This window comes from Myripristis murdjan, chromosome 10 (assembly GCF_902150065.1).
Source record: "Myripristis murdjan chromosome 10, fMyrMur1.1, whole genome shotgun sequence".
In the NCBI taxonomy this organism is placed as follows: domain Eukaryota; kingdom Metazoa; phylum Chordata; class Actinopteri; order Holocentriformes; family Holocentridae; genus Myripristis; species Myripristis murdjan.
The window spans coordinates 23,372,561-23,393,732 of record NC_043989.1 but is presented as its reverse complement, the minus strand read 5'-3'; the positions used below and the strand labels follow the sequence as shown (position 1 = coordinate 23,393,732).

General features: G+C 42.5%; 2 protein-coding genes across 3 annotated transcripts; one reads left to right on the top strand and one right to left on the bottom strand.

The window, feature by feature from the left end:
• The first annotated feature begins 2,796 nt into the window (after positions 1-2,796).
• LOC115366138 (serine/threonine-protein kinase pim-2-like) lies at positions 2,797-3,427 on the top strand. Its single transcript, XM_030061409.1, has 3 exons — positions 2,797-3,051; positions 3,149-3,282; positions 3,372-3,427. The coding sequence occupies exons 1-3, from the start codon at positions 2,862-2,864 to the stop codon at positions 3,402-3,404; spliced, it is 357 nt and encodes a 118-aa protein (XP_029917269.1). The 5' UTR covers positions 2,797-2,861; the 3' UTR covers positions 3,405-3,427.
• A 2,511-nt stretch (positions 3,428-5,938) lies between these two features.
• Positions 5,939-19,288, bottom strand: cabp2b (calcium binding protein 2b). 2 transcript variants are annotated; one of them, XM_030062031.1, is made up of 7 exons: positions 19,205-19,288; positions 18,201-18,497; positions 8,524-8,554; positions 8,266-8,400; positions 7,314-7,423; positions 6,498-6,645; positions 5,939-6,389 (listed from the first exon to the last, which is right to left on the bottom strand). In XM_030062031.1, the coding sequence occupies exons 1-7, from the start codon at positions 19,286-19,288 to the stop codon at positions 6,364-6,366; spliced, it is 831 nt and encodes a 276-aa protein (XP_029917891.1). In that variant the 3' UTR covers positions 5,939-6,363. The 2 variants fall into 2 exon arrangements, with proteins under 2 accessions (XP_029917891.1, XP_029917892.1); XM_030062032.1 differs by lacking the exons at positions 18,201-18,497; positions 19,205-19,288 and adding exons at positions 10,295-10,495; positions 11,200-11,590.
• Between the last annotated feature and the right edge of the window lie 1,884 nt (positions 19,289-21,172).

The window sequence follows — 21,172 nt, the reverse complement described above, 5'->3', positions numbered from 1 at the left end:
AGTCAATGCAGGCAAAGTCTCCACACTCTCTTGCCTCTAGGAAAGGTCTGGGTGAGTAGGAAATCCTGGTTTTAAAAAAGAAAAAAAATCATTCTTACATTTTCATCTATAAGATTCAACAAGTAGGATGGAGAACTAGTCCATGTTTTTACTTAAAAGTATAGATCAGATTCCTGTTGTTTTGCTGTTTTCTTTGAATATTATAAGATTTTTGATTTAGGTTTGTGTCCCAAACAAGAAGGTCAGGCTACACAAGACTACAGCTTTATGATACCTGCAGTAAACAAGTTTTTCTTACCATTTGTAGGGCAGGTATACCCAGGACTCGAGTTGAGGGGGGATCAGGGCGCATGGCATGTCTCCCTGAAATAAAAACGGCCAAAATCATCCCCCCTGCAAAACTGTGGGAACTGTTTTGCAGTTTCATCATCTAGAGCTACGCCATCTTGTGGATATTGCAATGTCAGCATGGCCAAACGGGCAGGTGGACAACGCCGTCTCAGAGACTTTTTCAAGAAGGCAAAAACTACAGGTGAGAGAGATGTCAGCACTGAGGAATCTCAGGGCCCGCGTTTACACATACACGGGTATTATTAGAAACAGAGACATTTCCCTTCGTTTGTGCCCTTCTTTTACACGCAAACGGCGAATTCGCCCCTGAAAACGATTCTTTCTAAAAACTCCGGCCAGAGAAGAGATTTAGGAAAACTCACGTTTTGCGTTTGCATGTAAACTGAGAAAAACAGAGTTTGAGGCAGCAGACGTCACATTATGCCGCCCTAGCCTTGGCGTAGTTATGATGGCGCTCGAGGGCGTATTTATGCCGGTTGATGTAAACAAAAACTTTTTTGAAAACTATGCTGTGTGCACCATGTTATTTTGGAAAACAGAGGGAGGGAAATATTTCTCAAAATACCCGACCCGTGTAAACGTAGCCTCAGTCATGAATTTCCATTCGTGTACAAAAGTCACCAAAGGTTGAATCTCTGGGCAGGAGCAATAACAACACCGCTAGTTTGGAGCTGCCGTTAATCTCTCTGTTAACTAGCTAGCTAAAACACGAGTTCACTAACCGTTAACATTAGTAGATTCGATTTCATGAGCTTGGCAAACGTGAAACAGAGTACAGTTAGACTGTTAGTTGGTGAGTTGGTTCATTTTAAGATCATTTAATATAACAGACAGACAGTGAATATGGCAAATGTGAATTAATCTATATACTGTACATGCTGTCTGTTTTCCAAGAGCATGTTCATGTGATTTTAATCATTTGTAAAAGTTATTAACATGACATGACATGTCTGCTCATTCTGTCAAAGCCCATAATGTTGTTTTCTTCACATAGAGGAAAGCCACGGCAAGACGTGACACAGCAGGGAGACCAAGGTTTGATTCTTCTACATGTTGGGTTCAGACTTTACTGTGCAATAATTGGTTTGTCTTTCTTGTTTTTAACTCTGTAAAAGTCCACTAAGAATGTTATTTAATACTTTTTACCTATAGCCTTATGAATTGAAAGTAGTGATGACAATATGAGTTTCATCCTTTTGTATATTTCACTTACCCTCTCATGCTTCAATCTGATTGGACGAGCGTTTTTTTTTTTTTTTTTTGTGAATAACTCCAGAACCGTACGTCATATCGACTTGGAAACAATTTCCAAAGTCGACCCTTCTGAATCCGGTTCCGGAGATACGCGCAATTTTCCCTTTTTTCCAAGTTACGCCCACTTCCCGATGTCACAAGAAGTCGTGGGTGGTACCGTTGGTAAGCTCGTGGTCAAATTAGGTTCCAAGTCTCTACGACGTACGGTTCCGGAGATACGCGCGATTTAAAAAATGGGCAGTGTTTGATAAAAAATCACCCATATCTCTGGAACTGTACATCGTAGAGACTTGGAACCTTGATCCGTGTGCCATAATTCTTTACTTTAAAAAAAAAAAAAAAAAAAAATTACAGTACTGGACACCCCCTCCGCCCCCCCACGCCCCAAATTGACCCTTCTGAATCCAATGGTATATTGACATTCTTAGTAGGCTTTTACAGGGTTAAAAACACACACATATGATTTAACACTCCCCATATGTTCATAGAAGTACTAAATATTTGTGTATCTTTCTATTTGTAGGTTGCTGTCAAGCACATTTCAAAAAAAGACATCATCAGTGGTGAGTGATTTGCTCTTTGTGTTTAAATGATCAGTGCTGTCATGACATTGAATTAGGTCAAAGTGCTGTCATGACATTGAATCAGGTCAACTGGACTAAGTTATAAGACGTTTCGGCCCTTATCTGAGTGAGCTGATCCTGGTCATGGAAAGACCAGTCCCCTCCATGGACCTCGAAAACTACCTCTTCACCAAAGGATGATTCCTCCAGGAACACAGGGCTAAGGTAAGTGTGTGGAGGGATGGATGAACAGATGGAGGTGTGTGTGTGTGTGTATATTTCAGGTCACCTTGCTCATCTTGTTTCTGTTTCTGGCTGTGTCATTGTCTATATTTTGGATCAGATGCCACTGAAAAAAATTGAACTCTAGGAGTAAAAGTCTTTCTTTCACTCTCTCTCTTTTCATCTCAGATTCTGATGAGGCAGCTGGTGAATGCAGCCATAGAAATCTGCTCGAAAAGCGTTTTCCACGCAGACATCAAACCCGAAAATATTTTGGTGGAAATGCAATTCAGAGTGCCACACGTCCGCATTATTGACTTTGGCTGTGGCTGTGTCCTCCATGAAGGATCTTACACCGAGGGATGAGATACCTTACCTGGCTTCAGTCCCTGCTTTTCACTTTTCTGCCAGTCTCCAAAATAAATCTCTTTGTTTCTTTTTCCCTCTCCCATCATCTCTCTCTTTGTGTCAATGTGCCTTCCAGGAACACCTGCATACACCCCACCTGAGTTTTACATGTGTGGGAGATACGGAGCAGTTCCTACCACCGTCTGGCAGCTGGGGCTGGTGCTTTACCAGATGCTGTTTGACCGCCTCCCATTTACTAACCTTGTGGATATCATCTGCAGCCAGCATTATGTCAGCACTGGGGTATCCCCTGGTAAGGTGCACTCTGTTTAACGCAAACATACACACACAAAAACACACACACAGATGGACAGTCAGTGTATTAACCTTTCGTCCCTCTCTCTGTCCAGATTGCCAAGACTTTCTGTCCAAATGTCTGAACAAGTTCCCTGAGAGCTGCCCTACCCTGGAGCAGCTGAAGCTGCACCCCTGGCTGCCGCGATCACCTGCACTCAAAAGAGCAACGGCCACAGAGCAAGACCACGTATGTCCTATCTGAGAACCTAAATATACTCTATCTGGAAAAAAATGCCATAGATATCAGGCCATGTAAATTCCTCACAATGTTTGTAGGGTTCCAGCCAAAGTCCAGCAGTCTGGGGCTGACAGATGAAACAAGGAACATCCACTCATGACCCAGCTCTTAGACACAATGTGGAGACCACACATGACTTCTTTAAGCAAAATAAATGTAATTAAGAAAACTAAATTATATGTGCAGTCAGTCAATCACTGATGAGTGTGATATATGGATGTGCGAGTATGCATAGGTGTAAGGAAACAAAAATGAAGCAGCAAAAGTCAAACCAAACCAGGTAACCTAGAGACAAGAAGAGAGACTGAGTACTCAGGCATCTATGTATGCAGGTGAACAGTAACACCAGTAGTAACACCAGATGGGGTCTTGGGAGCAAACCACTCCCCAGATTCCCACAACCAAAAACTCAGAAGATTGGTCTTGAGGCCTAGAGGCTGTCAGAAACAGCTAAGATACTGCGCAGAACCCTCAAACTCTCAGGTCTCTAGTAGAGGACCTGGGCTTGAGGAAAACACAGTGAGAAAGTGTTGATAGGGAGATTCTGTCAGATCATCAGCTGTCCAGTGTCAGAAGCTCCCTGCTCTTCAGAGCAGCTCAACAAGGACCCCTTCAGGTTGCACAGAGTTCCTGCATTATACATCAGTGGTCAATCGAACCTCCAGTTGAATAGAAACCTCGCCACAAAAATTGAATCTGTCAGTACCCACTACAGTCTGAGGGTTAAACATATACTGTTAATGACCTATTTCCAGTCAGGTGCCAAGATGAAATGCTACCTCATGAGCCACACTTAAAATTCACTTTATTGAGCGTTCAAGTGCACAAAATGTATCCGCCTCCAGGTAATTCAGTTTTTCAGGCGAGGCCCAGACCTCTAATCATTGGAGTACTGAATTTCATGATGAATTTACGAATAAATTTATGTGATCAAAACTATGGTTTGTTTTCTTTGGCCATAGCCACTGTTCACAGTTGGCAGCGTTAGGTAAACTACCAGCTTTTATCCTTTCAAATAAACAACTATAGCACTAGATCTGTGCCCAGAGCTTGGTAAAACTGTTTTCTCCTTTTATGCACCTTGAGTATGGAACAAGCTGCAAAATATCATTACCTTAGAAGCACTCCCCTCTTTGAATGCTTTTAAAGGTCTTTTACAAACTGCTGTCCAAGTCTTTTGTGTGTGCCGCATTTAACATGCTATCACACAGCTCTGTGCTTTTTACTCCACACTCACATCTATCTCTGAGTGCATTATCCAGAAATGCTCCAAACTTACAGGTGGACACCAGCTTCCTTGGTGTAGCCATGTACTCACTTGCGGACTCGCCCTCCATCTGGTTTCTTGTGTTAAATTTGCATCTCTTTTCAATAAAATTAGTCTCGGGCACAAAATGGTTATTAGCTTGGAAATTAACTCTTTTAAATTTACTTTTTCATCTTTGTTGCTGAGTCTGTTTGCTTCAAGGAATTGTTCAAACCTCTCCAAATAATCATCAAAATTTTCTTCATTCTTGTTGAAATGAAAGTACCCTTTCCTGCATCATGATATTGTTGTCTCCATGCAGTTAGCAACAGCTGAATCTCATTTCAGACTGACAGAATCCCATCCTCATCATCAATAACTCTGTTATGTGGTTAACAGAAAGGTGTAGGTCGGGTTGGTCAGAAAAACGACACTAGCTCAACAGGAACATAATTTATGAGTTATGCTTCAAACAGCTTCGCAGGTCCCTGCTGCTCTCCCAGCTCTGCCCATTTTCTCTCTGCCAGAGGTGACCTAATACTGACTCAAGGGGCCAGCCAATAAGCATGCATCAAATAAAGTTCCACCATTCAATTTTCACCTTGCACACTTTGTCTCATACACCACATTGGGCACCGGTGCAGCCCCATTTTTCAGAAGCCGGTGCCCAGCTTCTGAAAAATGAAGGCTCAATCAGGTTTGCACTTTGAAAATGTCGGCCGCATACACTTGAGTGATTTGGGATGATAAATACCGAATATTTATTATCCACTTTTTCTGCAGTTCTCTGTCTTTGGGAAGTGTATGGAAGCTGAGCACGGAGTTGAACCTAGCTGAGGCTTATACACTGTGGGACGCAGCAATGACAGGATGTGCAGCTCTCCTTGTGTCTTTGAAATGAAATTGTTTCATAGGCTTTGAACTCATGATTAACAAAAACGGCAATTAAAAAAGAAAAAAAAAATTAACATCACATTACAACTGAGATACAGCTTATACTGAGCCACGATGGTCAGCTACCCGGCTTGCTATAGATAGTGGGCGGCAGTGGAAGTTGATATGCAAGCTTAGATAAACACAGGTGTTAATAATGACATAAATTAAGGTTGTGTTCATGCAGGTCTGGTGTTGTGCATGCTCTGCTACACGAAATAGACGATGATTGGCTTACAGTTTTAGTGAAGGCGGGACATGGAGAGGTGTGATTGGACTCGTGGTTTTCATGTGTTATTGCCTACCTTGCATGAATTTATATTTACCATGAAACCAAAGGGGTGTCCCATTAAGTTGCTTTATGTGTCTGAACAGTGGTGAGTGCATACTCTGAAACCTCCTTGGCATGTTTTAATTGATTGGAATAACGCTCCATTTTAAGTTTTATTGGAAAAGAACATCACATTTTACAAACCAAGATTGACACTCAAAGGACAAACATAAATATAACAAAAAAAAAAAAAAAACTGAAAAAAAAACAAACAAACCACAAGATCATAAATATTGTTGTTGATGCTTTTGATATGTTTTACAGCTACTCAAGTGCCCCATCTACTTGTCTCAGCTTGAGCCTAGATTTGTGCAGTCATATTTGATATAAGCTCAAAGCAAAGCCATGGTTTTTGTCTCTAATTATTTTTTTTATTTATAAAAATATTATTATAAAATGCATGCTCCTAAGAGCAGATGAACAATGTTCACTACAATGTAGTGTGCTCCATTATTCCAGCTGTTACGTAACATCTGTCTGTCCATTTCCATCCCACATCTGGACGGCAGGACGGGTCGGGTCAGCGTGACATCATCCGCACAAATTCTGTGGTGAAAAAAAGACGAGGAAAGGGAGGAGGTAAAGAAGGAGGTAAGTGTATATGGACTATATGGACTGTCTCTCTCTCTTTCTTTCTGTCTCTCCCTCTCTCACCCTCAAAGTCCACCAGGCCGTCTCCATTGAGGTCAACATCTCGCAGGATCTCGTCTATCTCTCTGTTGGTCAGCTGCTCGCCCATCAGCTTCTTCATGGCCTCCCGCAGCTCCGTGATGCTGATCTGACCGTCCCCGTTGGCGTCAAACTGCAGGAAGGGAGAGATTAATGGCCAATTAGGCATTAATTATTCAACAACCTGAAAGAGTAACTCAACACTACATCACAGAAGGCAGAAAACCTGTGCTGCACTGCCCTCTAGGGGCTGAAACAGGCATGTTGCACCTCTGGCCACACCCAGTCAGCGCTGTGGTAGCAGGTACATTTAGCAGCTGTCAATGGCAAAGTACCTGCATCACTGAGTGGGTGTGGCCAGACGTGCGATGACACTGTGTTTATAGCTAGTTAATATAATCCAGCATTACATTACTTAAAACAGTGTAATTAACACTGCACTGACTGTAAATAATTTTTTTTTTTCAATTAGTTGTTCTAAATTTCACATCATTCAATTTTCATTAGATTAAACATTTCAGTGTTGCTTTGTTTGCAGTGCAGTTTAATTATAGAACTTTACTGGGCTATATGTAGCCTACATATTGATACAACGTAGCACAATGCATACATGTGCAGAATCAACACCGTTTTGAAAACACTGTATTCTAAGTCATGTCAGTGAAGCTTATTTGAACTGAGGATTAACAATTAACAAGAATTGAGCTTGAACTGAGCTGTACTGAGCTGAAATGCAAGAAGTTACACACACATACGCAGGCAAGTACACACACACACACACACACACACTGTGCCACCCACCTCTTTAAATGCGTCTCGCAGTTCTTTAACTCCAATCATGTCGGCTGTCTCTGCCAGCATCTTGGGTCCCATCAGCTCCACAAAGTCCTCAAAGTCTACTTTACCGCCACCTGCCGGACACACACACACACACACACACACACACACACACACACACACACACACACATTAAATCGTTAATTGCTACATTTCATCTCTTGCTTTAAATCTGGGTTGGGGGCAAATTCCCGAACCCAGTTTGTTTTTTGTACAAATACAAATTCCCCTGGTGCCAGATGTGAACTCCTGCTCTTTAATTTTCTTTCTTTTTTTTTTTCCTGTCAGTTCTCCCTAATGTCCTAACATGCAGACTGTCTTTATGAATTTGAGAGCCCAAGCAGTGGATTGGAAATGTGCAGTTGTACTTCTGCTGTGCCCTTTAAATCCATAATCACACGGGGGGATTAGCATAGAATATTTTAAAACTATTCTATTCTATTCTATTCATATGTGCTGTTTCACCTGTTTCAATATTTTTTCTACAAGCATTAAGATTTTCTGATAGAATTAGCGAAATGAGAGACTTATTGAGACACATTATTCTGCGCTGTAAACAAGTAAATCATCTGACCGGCAGATTTTGACTTGATTCAAGAAAAAAAATATCTTACATGACAAACAACGCAAAGCATTTGTTAATACTTTGCTCTGTTTTGTTTCGTTTGGTTTTAGTTTGCTTTTCTCTTTTCTGTTTTACCTCCATTCTATTCCATTTTCCTCTGTTCTGTTTTGTCTGTTTTGTTTTGCTTTTCTTTGCGCTGCTCATTTCTATTCTGTTCTGTTCTGTTCTGTTGTATTCCTCTCTGTTCTGTCCTGCTGTATTGTGCTTTGTTTTGTTCTGTTTTTCTTTCCTCTGCTCATTTCTGTTTTATTCTGTTGTATTCTCTTCTCCGATGGCTGCTGTGTCACTCACAGATCTGCTGGCTGAGTTCAATGAGCTCCATCTCGGTGGGCATGTAGCCCATCGTCCTCATGCACTCGCCCAGGTCTCTGTGGCTGATGTAGCCGGTCTTATTCTTGTCAAACTCCACAAACGCCTCGCGGAGCTCTGAAACACACACAGACACACATGGTAATATTAACTGATGAGAGTGGTACTGCACTGGCAAGGCAGTTGTGGTGCTGAGTTGCAGTGAAACAGAGACACACAGCTATAAAGACGTCATCTCACCCTCGATCTCCTCTGGTCTCAGCTCCCTGTCCTGTGGGGAGGAACAGTGGGACACTTTAGTTTTTCTCCCTTCACCTTCTCTCTCACAAAACCCTCTCACTCTCTCTCTCTCTCCCATATACACACACACACACCAAAACATTCACACATGCACTTGTCACACGGCCAAACACACCAATCAGAAAATATTTAGACATGTCATTTGGCATGCTTTATGCACATACAATCAGATTTTTGACAAACAATTTCATTTCCAGCTGAACACACACACACACACATATGGCCAAACACAGATTTTCAGGTGCATGAACAGGATGTGGAATCACAGATGTCAGTGTCATGAGGGAATATTTCACAACACAGAAGTGCTATTGAAACACAGACCTCTTTGACAATGAGAGAAAAATTTGAGAAAATGAGTCATGAAGGGAAAACACATTTATTTGATTTTATTTCTTGTAAATAGAGGATCCCGGGCTGACATTTGGGGTCTGGTGTTTGAATAAATAGTGTTATTTAGAGTTACTGGCACATTTCAGTATAATGTAGAACATGTACAGAAGTGACATTAATATAGTTTTTAACCTCAGTGTTAGAGGGACCACTGCAAACAGCTAATCTCAAGAAGACATATCTACATGTACAGTATAGGGATTAAATTCTTTGCAGCTTCCCATATTATTATTATATATGGATTGAGAATTTGCCCAACATAAATCACCGTGGCAACCAGATTATTTGTCGGTGGTTGCCAGGCAACAGCTGGAGATTAGGAGATTTGGGAGGTTTGGCCCTTAGGCACACACACACACACGTACACACATAAATATGTCCACATAGGCTTGCATGCAAACCCACCCATACTAAAACACATACACACACATACACACACAAACAATGGAAGCCTCTACGTTAGTTATGCTAAGTGCTTTAGTGCTTTAATGGGACGATGGCAAATCCTCTGAGATCATTTTTATTTAATGTGGCTGCCCTGTTAAAACCTCCATGTTCACTGTACTACCATTATCCTCAAGCATCAAGGGATGTAAATGGACTCAGCTAACAAAATACCCGCTATACCTCAAATTTAAACCAAATTCAGAGTGAACAGACTGCAGCCTGTAAACATGGCCCATTTGAATAGGACACATCAGCTCATTGTGTCACATGAATGTGCTAAATGCACGATCACGAAGATAAAGGATAAGGAAAAGATATAAAAAGTGGGATGTAAGCAGGTGTGGTCTGTAATATAGTGAAGCAAATGGCATCCCATCATGCTTCAGGTGTCACCCCCTTCTTGCACAGAGCTCATGTACAATCTGTTGTACACGCACTAACGCTGCTCTGGTGTCTCATGTTGGCTCCAGCAACGTATTAAATCTTTTCATGTGGGTGCATCCTTGAATTTGGCATCTACCTTGAGTCCTGGAGTGGCACTTGATCAGTTTAGTTTGTCCCTATGGGAGTCAAACCCTGCACGTCCACAGCAGCCTGTGCAGAGCAAAACAAACCTCGCCAATCAATCACTTTCCATGGAACTTAACTATTGATCCCTTTGAGCCTGCCTGGTACCAAAAATGGGTTTGATTGGCCAATCCGGGGTGACTGATGCGATGGAATGGCACAGCTGGTGTGCTGCTGGTGGAGAGCGGGACGTCTGGTCACAATGAAGAGGAAGAGTTTGTGAGAGGGCACTGGTGGGAGGGGTAGGGGGGTTGTACGTGTATGGATATCATGCATATATTAGGTGTGTATTCATTTTACATACGAGCGTCTGTGAAAAGCCCTGTTTAAGGAAGATGCAGGCAGGACCCACGATGTTGTGCAGCATGTTGCAATTCTTGACCAGCGCACCAACAGGATCCTTGTACTCCTTATCCTCCATGCCCTTATCCTCCTGTGCCTCCGGCTGCTGGCCCACTGCCCCCGCCTTGCCCCTGAGGGGGGTCACTGGCCCCTCCATTGCCCCCTTAGATGCAGACCCAGCCAGTTAGCTGTCACACTAAGCGACTACCTCAGTCACACAGACGACATGATCAAATCCTCTCAAGGAACAATTGCTGAGATCTACGATTTTCCAGGCATGCAAACATCACACCATATATGAATATATCCCTGGACTGTGTAAGCTGCTTATTATTTCAAGGCAATCTACTCACATCAGAGATTATCCTTACCATAGGAAACTTGCTGATCTCTCTTAACATTCTGCTCATCTATCTATCTCTATCCCCCTGTGGTCTTATCCTGCTGAGGCTCTGACACTTCATTCTCCTGAGTGTCCCGTCAACTGACTGACGTCTTGACGCAGCATTATGTAACACTCCCGCTATAAGAAAATACACATTGTGCTTTCGGTGAAAACTACCTCTCATATGTCAGAAATTGGATTTTTGTGCGACGGCCATCATGGGTTACATTCTGCATAAATAGCTTCGAAACAACAAGTGCAAAAAAGAGCGCCGTTTCCTGCATTTATAAATGTGAAAGATGATCAGAGGTAACATCCAGGAAATATGGCATCTTTTAAGTAGAATTGTGAAAACCACACTAATTCAAATTAAATTTCAAAGTCTACAGCACCAGTGAACATATCAAAATCACACACTCACACAAGTTAAAGTTGCTATAAGCTGCAGGTAGACAAAGACAGGCTGGGTCAAGTGCTCTTACCTTCTTCATTTTGTCTCTCATGGATGGTTTGGTACAGTTGCCCATTACCTAACCTCCCCCCCGGTTCACGATCAATTGTTCCCTCCCACTCTCCTCCCCTCTGCCTGTTTTTCCTCCCCCTTTTCTTTCTCTCTCTTTATCCTCCGTCTCTCTCTGAATTCTCAAAGCCTCAGGTTTGAGTGCTGAAGTTGAGAGAGAACCTCTGTGGCTGGCCCATGCTGGCTTTGACTTGTCACATCTGATATGAGAGAGATGAAACCCAGCTTTAATCCCTCCTTGGGTGATCCCTAACAACTCCACCCATGCCGGTATGATCTGAGGTCGGGAGCTGCCGCAAATCAAACGAACCTGAGTCTAAGCGAGCTGCCTTCCCCGCTTCCAACAGCCACCAAGTCACTTATGCATCCCGTCCAAGCAAAATCACTCTCTTTCTTTCTACACTCATCAACCCCTTTGTTTAATCCCTTTCCCCTCCCTTCTCAGTTGCTCTCACTCTCTCTCTCTCTCTCTCCCTCTCTCTCTCCCGTTCACATGTTGCATCAGCATTTAAAAGACTTCATCTACAGTACGAGGAGTTTTAGAGAGAGAGAGAGAGAGGGAGAATTAGAGGGCATAAACGCAAGAGGTTTAATCCCTCCGTTTTAGATTAAAGAGGAAAAAGGGGTGGTGAAAAGATAAGGAGGAGGAGATACAGTGAGGAGACTGCCAGAAAGAACAAAAACAGCAGGAGAAATTAAGATCATGCTGAGGATAGGTAACTAAATCCAAGAGTAGACAAGGCTAATTTTGGTTCTGATTGAAACAAATGCATTGCATCATAAAAAAATATTAAAATTTTTAGCCTTTTAGTCAAATTCAGACAGAAAATAAGACCAGCATCTACTATCAAAACTATATGGTAAACTATGATAACCTTGTTTTCCCTTTGTCAAACATTGGAGACATTAAAAAGCTACTTTGAACACTCCTGATTGGGCCTAATAGGATTCAAAACCTATGCTAAAGAAACATAAACATCTCTGAAATATATACACTAAGCTAAAAGTCTGCCTGATAATGAAATTACTTATGAAATGTGTGCTAATGCTAATCATAAATCAGTAACACTATGGAAGATTGGCAGGGATGAAGAAGTGATGATAAAGAAGAACTAATAATAAATAGGAGCAGACAGGATTATCGCTGGCAGAATAGCAGTTTCGCAAGGCAAGGGCCCTAAATTATGGTTCAAATCAACAACACTGGATTGAATTTCTTCATTATATTTTGTCAGTTTTCATGCTAGCTGAAGGATCACATGCTCTTCTTGGAGTTGAGAAAATTACACATGACATAGACCCATGAAACTTTAAAGGAATACTCCAATCTTTTAGGCAAAATACCCTTTTCCTGACTTACCCAGACTGAGGCAAGATGTTTGATGCCATTTTCACCTTTGTTCGTCCAGTGGTTCAGTGCGTTTCGTGATAGCTTAGCATAAAGACTTGAAGTCTATGGGAGTCGTTAGCCTAGCTCCGTCAAAGTGAAAAAAATAAACCTTACAGCAGCCTTACAGCAGCTACTGTGTACACATTGTTCAAGGTAAGAATGCTGCTGTTTTTTGTAGTTCCCGGGAAGTTGACATTTTAGAGATACAAATTTGCAGCAGAAAATAGCAATATTTAATTTGGTATTTTTACTCTGCACGGCATTCAAGCAGACTGCCAGTACTTCATCTGCTCTTTGAAATGTTATTTAGTTACACTTTTCTGTAGTGCAAGCATGCAGAACCCTATAACTAATGAAGCAGGCTTCAATGAGTGAGCTGTGATGCCTCGGCAAAAGGCAGCTTAATGCAACACAGCATCGAAAGGGTTTGCGTGTGGTTGCGACGGTGTCGTATGAGGACACACTTATTAGGATGCACTGGCTACAGCCTGGGGGGTCAGCGGTGGCTTGTGCTCTCCTGTCAAAGACTGACATAGGCCAAGTTGTCCCAAATTATCACAACACTAAATTCACAAGCAGAGGTTACAGGCGCAGCGCTAAGTGGTTAGCTGAGCTCATACATGGCATCTGTCACTAAAGCTCTCCGAAGGCAGATCTGGCGTGCTCGCTTACTACAGGACATCCATATGGAGCGCACAGCTTGTGCGTGCATGTGTGTGAGCGCGTGCTTATGTGTGAAATAAGTTCAACCCCTCACAGATGTCCATTTTTACCTCTAAATATTCCTTCTCCTAAACTGACAGAGCTAACCGGGTTGCATGCTATACTTCTTTGACAGCAAAATTCCAGCTGGAGTGTATGGCATAATTTGTCTCTTTGTAACCACTTTCTGAACCAAGTTCTTCACAGCCTCTCAGGCTTACAGTTTATTAATTAAGAAGTATTTCATTATTCTTATTCCTATGCTTATTCTCATTTTTATTCTATACACCATTCTGTAAGCACGAAGCAGTTTGTCTCAATATGATCAACATCACAAATCTTCAAAGAGCTGAGGATTTCTTTTTTTTAAATGAGAAAAGTCATGGGGGCATTTTCACATTTCTCCATGTAAAACCTATTCCCCTGTGGTACAGGAGCATATGGAGTCTTAGTATCGCTCATAAATCCATCATGCTCAGCGTGGCAGAGAATGGTGTAGAGGGAACAACAAGATCCAATGTAACAGTGACAGTTAAGCTTTTTTTTTTCTCTCTCCCTCTCTTTGTTTCACTGTCTTTCTATTGCAATAAGCATCAAACCCCACTAGAGGCCAGAGAAGTCTAAGAGTTACTTGACAGCTACATTAATCGCCTGTCACAGTCCACATGAATAGAGATGGTGACGTCTATTTTTAGCAGAAATTTCAGACGTATCCAGCAAAAGATTCACAGCTTAACAGTGACATATCCAAGTGGTAACATCACCAGAGGAAAAGTCTAAACCAGAAGCAAGTCACTTTGATTCATGAAGTCTGATTATGGGTGACATGCCCGGCATGCAGACAGATGCAAACAGGACATGACGGGGAGTGTGTGCACTGCTGGTGGGTGTTGTGACGAAAACTGGTTGTGCCTCATTTTTAGAGTAGATTTGTCCTTCAAAAGTGACTTTCTGTGACAGGTTATGTAAATTAGAATGAGAATGGTTCCACTGAAAATAAATAGGAGAGACAAGTGAGACAGAGGCTGGAGAGACAGAAACTGAATCACCAAAGCTGGGAAACTGAGGTCAATTTGTTATCTGTGAAGCAGCTTCACAAAGGCTCTTGACCAGTCTTGCATCTTGTTTTTTTTTTTTTTTTTTTCAGATATCCACCCTAAATCTGGCCAGTATATATACATACATATATATATATATATATATATATATATACACACACACACACACACACACACATATATATATATATATATATATATAAAACCCATAACATTTGCAGTCAAAGTATCAATGTGTATTGTGTTTTATAATATATTTCATTTTATTGCTGCATTGTCTTACAGAAATGTCATGAAAACTCACATATGAATTCAAAGCACCTGTGCTCTTTGGACACCTGTTGATTTTTATATGTGAACATGTGAAATTTCCTGTTTTCCATTTCAAGTTGACATTTTCATCTATGAGCTGTCTGTTTGCACATGAAATTATGATTTCTTATGTGAAACAGCTATTGGCAGGTGAAAACATATGGAGAAAAAAGGTTCACTTCCAATAAATAAATAAATAAATGAATGAATAAATAAATAAATAAATATTTAACCTATACTGAAATATTCACAGTTGAAATAAAATATCCCACAAGTGATGTGAAAAAAGAACATGGAAAAAAGTGTTCACATATGAAAAGTAACGTGTACAGGAAGGACATTTGCTTTGAATTCACATGAGGATTTTGCATTTGACTTATCTGAAAGGCTGTAGCTGTGAAAACTAAACCTCTACCCATTTACAGTCATATTGCCTTTTATTGTGAAGGAGTGTATTCTGCACATGCAGGATTGCTTACATGCATGTGCCTTGACATCAGAGCTTTGACAAGGGATCCTAAACTTTATACATACTTTATACATTCTGGACAAGATAAATAGCCTATGTAAAATCAACAAGTGGCTGTGCGCTAAACTGCACAGGTAAAACCATTTAACAACATGGATTGTTCTGCTTATACCATGTTCATTTGCTTACAATAAAAAAAAAAATGAAAGCATTCACCAATATTTGGTGAAGGTTTTGTACTTGAAAGGTTCTTAATCAAAATGCAGAATAATGTTGGCATCAGCCCAAAATGAAAATTTCTGCTGAGATCACATGCTGATATGTGAACTTGCCAGGTCAAATTTAGTTGTGGCAATTATCAGGATTGTCTCCAGGAGAGAATCACCCAAACCTTTTTGTTTGTTAGAAATAAGAAAAAATTACATAACCTAAGTTGAAGTAGTTTTCTCATTTTGCCCAGTGAATGTGTACATTTTGAAAAGCACTGTATTTCATGTCTGCATCTGCCCGTGGGCCCTTCACAATAAGAGTAACTTCTGCTACAGGATACAGTTAATGCTCTCTGCAATCAGGTGGAAAAAAAATATGTGCATATATTGGTATCAGAAATCGGTGAAAACAGTTGGAAAATACTGGCATTTCAGATATCAACAAAAAAAATTGCATCCCTAGTTATGAAGCAAGAGCTTAGTGTTGTCATGATGAGGAAACAGTAGATAGATTACAATGTGGTGAGGTGAAAGGCTTCTTAAAATCAGCCATTGGTGTGTATTGTTAGTTTATCTCAGCTGTCGATGAGTACACTTCGACGGCTGTGTTTTTTTATGTTGCTATGGTTACAAGGTGGCTTGCGGATGAATTTAGAATGGTGATTAAACTTGAGCCGCACTATGTGTGCAATGCACGGGTTTAAGGCGCACCTGCCGGCCAATCAGAGAAGAGCTTTGGACCCAGACCGTGGAAAGTAGCCTCCATGGTCCACAGCTGTCAGTCCAACTGCTTCCACCCCTCACAGAACAGCCTGTATACTGTGTCGTGGTGCATTTCTATCAGTGTTCATCTCATCAGTTACATCAAATATTCCCACCGACTCCATCCAGCACGCTCCAGCGCAAGTTTATCACTCGATATATCGGATGAATTACATCTTTAAGTAGGCTGAGCGCCTTCGTGATGCAGCCTGGCGATACTGATACCAGGGATAGGGTGAATAACTCGAGACAACAACCGATACCATTAGGCCTGATTCATTACCAAGTCGACTCTCCCTTACTGATGCGTTCAATTAATCACGCAGAGACCATGTTACCCGGTGCGTGTGTGTTTGTGTTTGCATGTGCATATAACCGAGTGCCTGTTTTGCATTGTTTTTTTCTAATTGCATGTCCAGTCTTCCAGGTAGAAGCACTGAAAGACTGTCACAGTGAGTAAGCATGTCTATTGTGTCTGTGTGTTAGATGGACGGCGCTCAGGTGACATGTGGGGAATCAGCCCTCGGTCGTGCCTCGGTGACATATTTTCGTGTGTGTGTGTGTGTGTGCGCGCAGATTAGACATATCATGTGCTGATCTGGTGTCAGATACACTGCCACTGGTGTCCAGTGACAAGAGCTGTGTGTCAGAGAGAAACAAGAAGAGACAGCGAGAAGAAGGAAGGAAGGAAGGAGGGAGAGAAGGAAGGAGGGGATGAATGGAGGCTGGGAGGAAGGGAAGGGAAGGGAAGGAGAGAGCATGGAGGATCACGTGTGTGTTTGGCTGTGAGGCAACGAGGCAGCATTTTTGGGAAATATCGCTTTAAGGAGATGGCAAGTTTGTGCAACTCTCTACGCGCTCCGTCTGTCTGACTGCGGGTCAGCATGTGGGCGCCGAGGGTTTTCTGGGAACGCTGCACGCTCACCGCTTCTGACATGTCTGTCGCACGCAAGTTGCTTCCCATGATGCACTGGGCTGTCAAAGTTTGGGTCCAAGGAGCCTGCAGGGATCCTTGTGGAAGATTCAGCCGGTGCCCGTGCAAAATTTGGACCAGCTAAATTCATCATCATTAATGTCTCCCCATGTGTTTTCTCTTCTCTTCTCTTCTCTTCTCTTCTCTTCTCTTCTCTTCTCTTCTCTTCTCTCAGTCTTCCCTTTTCTTTTCCTCTCCTCTTGAAGATGCAACAGCACGGCTCCCTCTCCCACTCCCTCAGGACAGACTCTCTTATTTTATTTTGGATCTTTTGCATCACCACTGACATCACAAATTTTCTTTTTAGACTGATGTCCTGTTGCTGAACCCCCCATCCCACCTTCCCATACTCTTCCCATATTCTCTCTCTCTCTCTCTCTCCTCTCTCTCTCTCTTTCTCTCCCTCTCTCCCTCTCTGTTTGTCTGGTGAAGCAGAAAAAGATGGAGTGAGCGGAGTGAGTCACAACAAGTCAATGTGAGGTCAGCAACAGGAAGAGAGTGTGGGATTGACTTTGGTGTAATCTGGTTTTATTTCTTTTTACATTCACACACACACACACGCGCACGCACGCTCACACACAGCACTCTCACACCACTGCCACCCTTCTGACCCCTGGGTGACAGATGTTGTAATGGTGTAGCCTAGCATGGCGTGTCGTGTGTCATGGCTTTTACCGTGCCGATGATGGGATGTGATGCGATACCGAGCCGAGCCGATGGCCGCCTGGAGAGGTGAGGACCTTGGATAGGGTGTTCATTAGATCCCTGGCTGACCATGACTGTGGTGTCCGTTACGGCTTACACTCTTTGTAATGGGTACCCGAAGAAAACGAGCTTAAAGACTGTCTAACACACGCAATCTATCCGTCAAACAGGGTCCCCACTTTGCTGTTGGAGCCATTCTCCGTAAAGGACCTGGGGTTAAACCAAAGGGCGAGGAGGCTGGAGTTTGAAATAACAAACACAATGCAACTTCTGTCTTGTGAGGTCAAAAGGGGTCTGTGATGGCTGTGGACACACACACACACACACACACACACACACACACACATACATACAAAGACACAAATACATTCCGTTAGCCTTACCTGTCCAAACACAGAGTCCACAATGGGCAGCAGGTCCACGTCCTGTTCCTCCTCCTGCTTCTCCTTCTCCTTCTCCCTCTCCTTCTCCTTCAGCTGCGTCCCCTCCATCATCTCCTCCAGCGTCTCCTCCAGCTCCTTCCTGTCCTCCGCTGACACCTTGTGGGCGTTCTGGGCGGCTCTCTGCTGCCGAGGGGGCCGGGGCCCGCCGGCTTTGACGTCCCCGCTTTGCACCCCCGCTGCCTGATCATTGGTCCGCTTCTTCTGCTTCTCCACCTTCCTCTTGATGGCTGCCTGCACCTGAGAGGAAGTGGAGGTGTGTGTGTAGGTCTGCAGAGGGCGGTTTGATGACGTTACACATACGAGGGTCTTAAAATTCAGCTCAGACACCGCAAGTCTGTGTTCAGTTTCATGCACGATAGGGAAAAATCTCATACACATGCATGCACATGATAATGAAATGTTTTTTCTCTCCATTTCAGATGCATCTGAACATATTTGACATTTTTTAATTGACTCATCAGATAAGAACCAATGGAAATACCATAAACACAGAATCATTTTTTAATCAGGTAGATTTTGTTTTTTGGACCAAACCGCGGTGATAGTGCCTCTTCTCCCTTCGCTCTAACTCACTGCATCGTAAGACTGACCTCATCTGACACAGAGCAAAAACACCACCGTGCCTCTTCTGACAGGTGAAAAGCCTACTTCCGTGTGTAATTTTCTTTTTTTTTTTTTTTTTTTTTTTTTCTAAACATGACATGTCAAATTAATATCATCACATTTTGGTCCTACAACTTTTGGTCCTTAAAAAAAAATCCTCAATTCCAGCAGCATGTATGGATCAGCATGACAACAAATCATCTTAAAACAAGACAAACGCACAGGAAAAAAGCATTAAAACGGGGCATTTAAGGACAAAAGGTAAACAGAGACACAGAGAGAAAAACCCAGACTTTCACACACGCACACACACACACACACACACACACACACACACCAACCTGCTTTGCGCTCTTCTCCTGTGGCGCGCTCATCGCTCCAGCACCGCCTCCTCCGGCGGACGTCTCTCGAATGATCATGAACATCTCGGTGTCACAGGCTCACACACTCTCTCTCTCTCTCTCTCTCTCTCTCTCTCTCTCGCTCGCTCGCCCTCCCCCTCCCACACCCTAACTCTGCGTCTTCCCTGCTGGCTTGTGAATCCACCGCTTGCTGTTGTTGTTATTGTCTTTTTTTTTTTTTTTTAAATTAGTTTTGTATGTTATAATTCCCCATAAGCTGACCTGTGGGGTGATCATAAACTTTGTGAATTACCCATTAAAATAAGAAATCTTGGGGGAAAAAAGGGGGAAAAAATTCAGCTGTTTATCTGTCCCACGTTAAAAAAAAAACAAAAAACACAAAAATCAGAAAGTCCACAGCTCACATAAATGCTCAAAATACATCTCTCCTTTTCCTATTGTATTTTTTCCTTTTTCCTATCCCAAATATGCAACAATTCTGAAAAAGCTGACTGATGGGGTGATCTTATTATTATTATTATTTTTTTAATTTCCCATGGAAACTTCATGAATAAAGGGAAAAATTCAGCTCCCTTGACAAACTGGCACCTGTTCCTCTGTCCCAGGTAAAAACACTAATTAAAAAAATACATCCAAAGCTCAAGTAAAGGCTAAAAATGCTTCTCTCCCTCTTTTCCTCCTGTCTTTTTTCTCTTCCCTATCCCCTACAGGCCGCACATGAATGAAAGCATCGCCTCGGCGTTGACTCTGTGCTCCTCTCCATGTCTGCCTCTGTGAGTCCAGGTGAGGAGGTTTTTATCATCGGCTGTTGCCTTGGTTTGAGGATTGAATTCCTCCACCTCTGCCCTCTCTCCCTTATCTCCCACTCCTTTAGGTGACACCCTATACCTCCTGAACTTTACCTCCCTCGCGGTATCTACCTGTAACACGCCGACCTCTCTCTCTCCTTCTCTTCCTCCCCCTTTTCCACCTTTTTGCCATTGTCACATGTAAGCACTCCTCTGGTTGCCGGGGCGTTTTGTTTCCAGCCCGTCCCGTTTGAACCTCTCATCATTATATCCTCATTTGTTACCTTCGCCCCGTGTGCTTTTGCTCGTTCAGCTGTGTCTTATTTACCTCACGCAATCTTTTATTTTTCTGTTTGTGTGTTCACTTTCACGCAGATGGTCGTGGTCTGGCCTATTTCTCCCCTTTTTTTTCTTTCTTCCTTTCTTTCTCCTCTCCTTCCCATCCTCCTCCCTCTCTCTCTTGTCACCATCATTTCACTTTGACATTAATCCTCGGTGTTTTCCTCTCTCCTGTCTCTGTCTGTCTGTCCCCAATCCCCTGTCATATTCCCAGTCTTTATTGTAACACAAATTGGATTCTTTCAGAAGGTGCCCAGGTCAGCTATTCATTGAGAGAAACAGAGAAACAGAGTCAGGAGTGGAGTAGGGGGGATGCAGATTGCAGACAATGATGATGTTGATGATGAAAGATTTCTATGTATAACACATCGCCACAAAACATTGGCCCTGCCCTCACCAATCACGCACATGCATACATGGATAAACCCATCGGGCAGGCATGGCTGAGCACACACAAACGCACACACACACATGTACACACACAGGTGAACATGTCACCACGTCACTGACCTCCATTTTCACACCTTGTTCACACAAGCGTGTACACATACTAACAAGTTATTGGACCGTTCTGCTCTCTGAGAGCCTTACTCACACAGATGCAACGCCTCATCGCTGCCAAACGCATCTGCTTCCTATAAATAAAGAGCGACCTCCTTCTACCCATAAGAATGATGTAATATTGACATGTTAACAATGAGCATAGTTAACCTTTTCAACTCCCTCCCTTTAAGCATCTTCAAATTAGAAAAAACAGTTTTTTATGTCATGCAGCAGAGTCACATATTCTTTATCTGATGGTTGCAGTCCTTCACTGAAG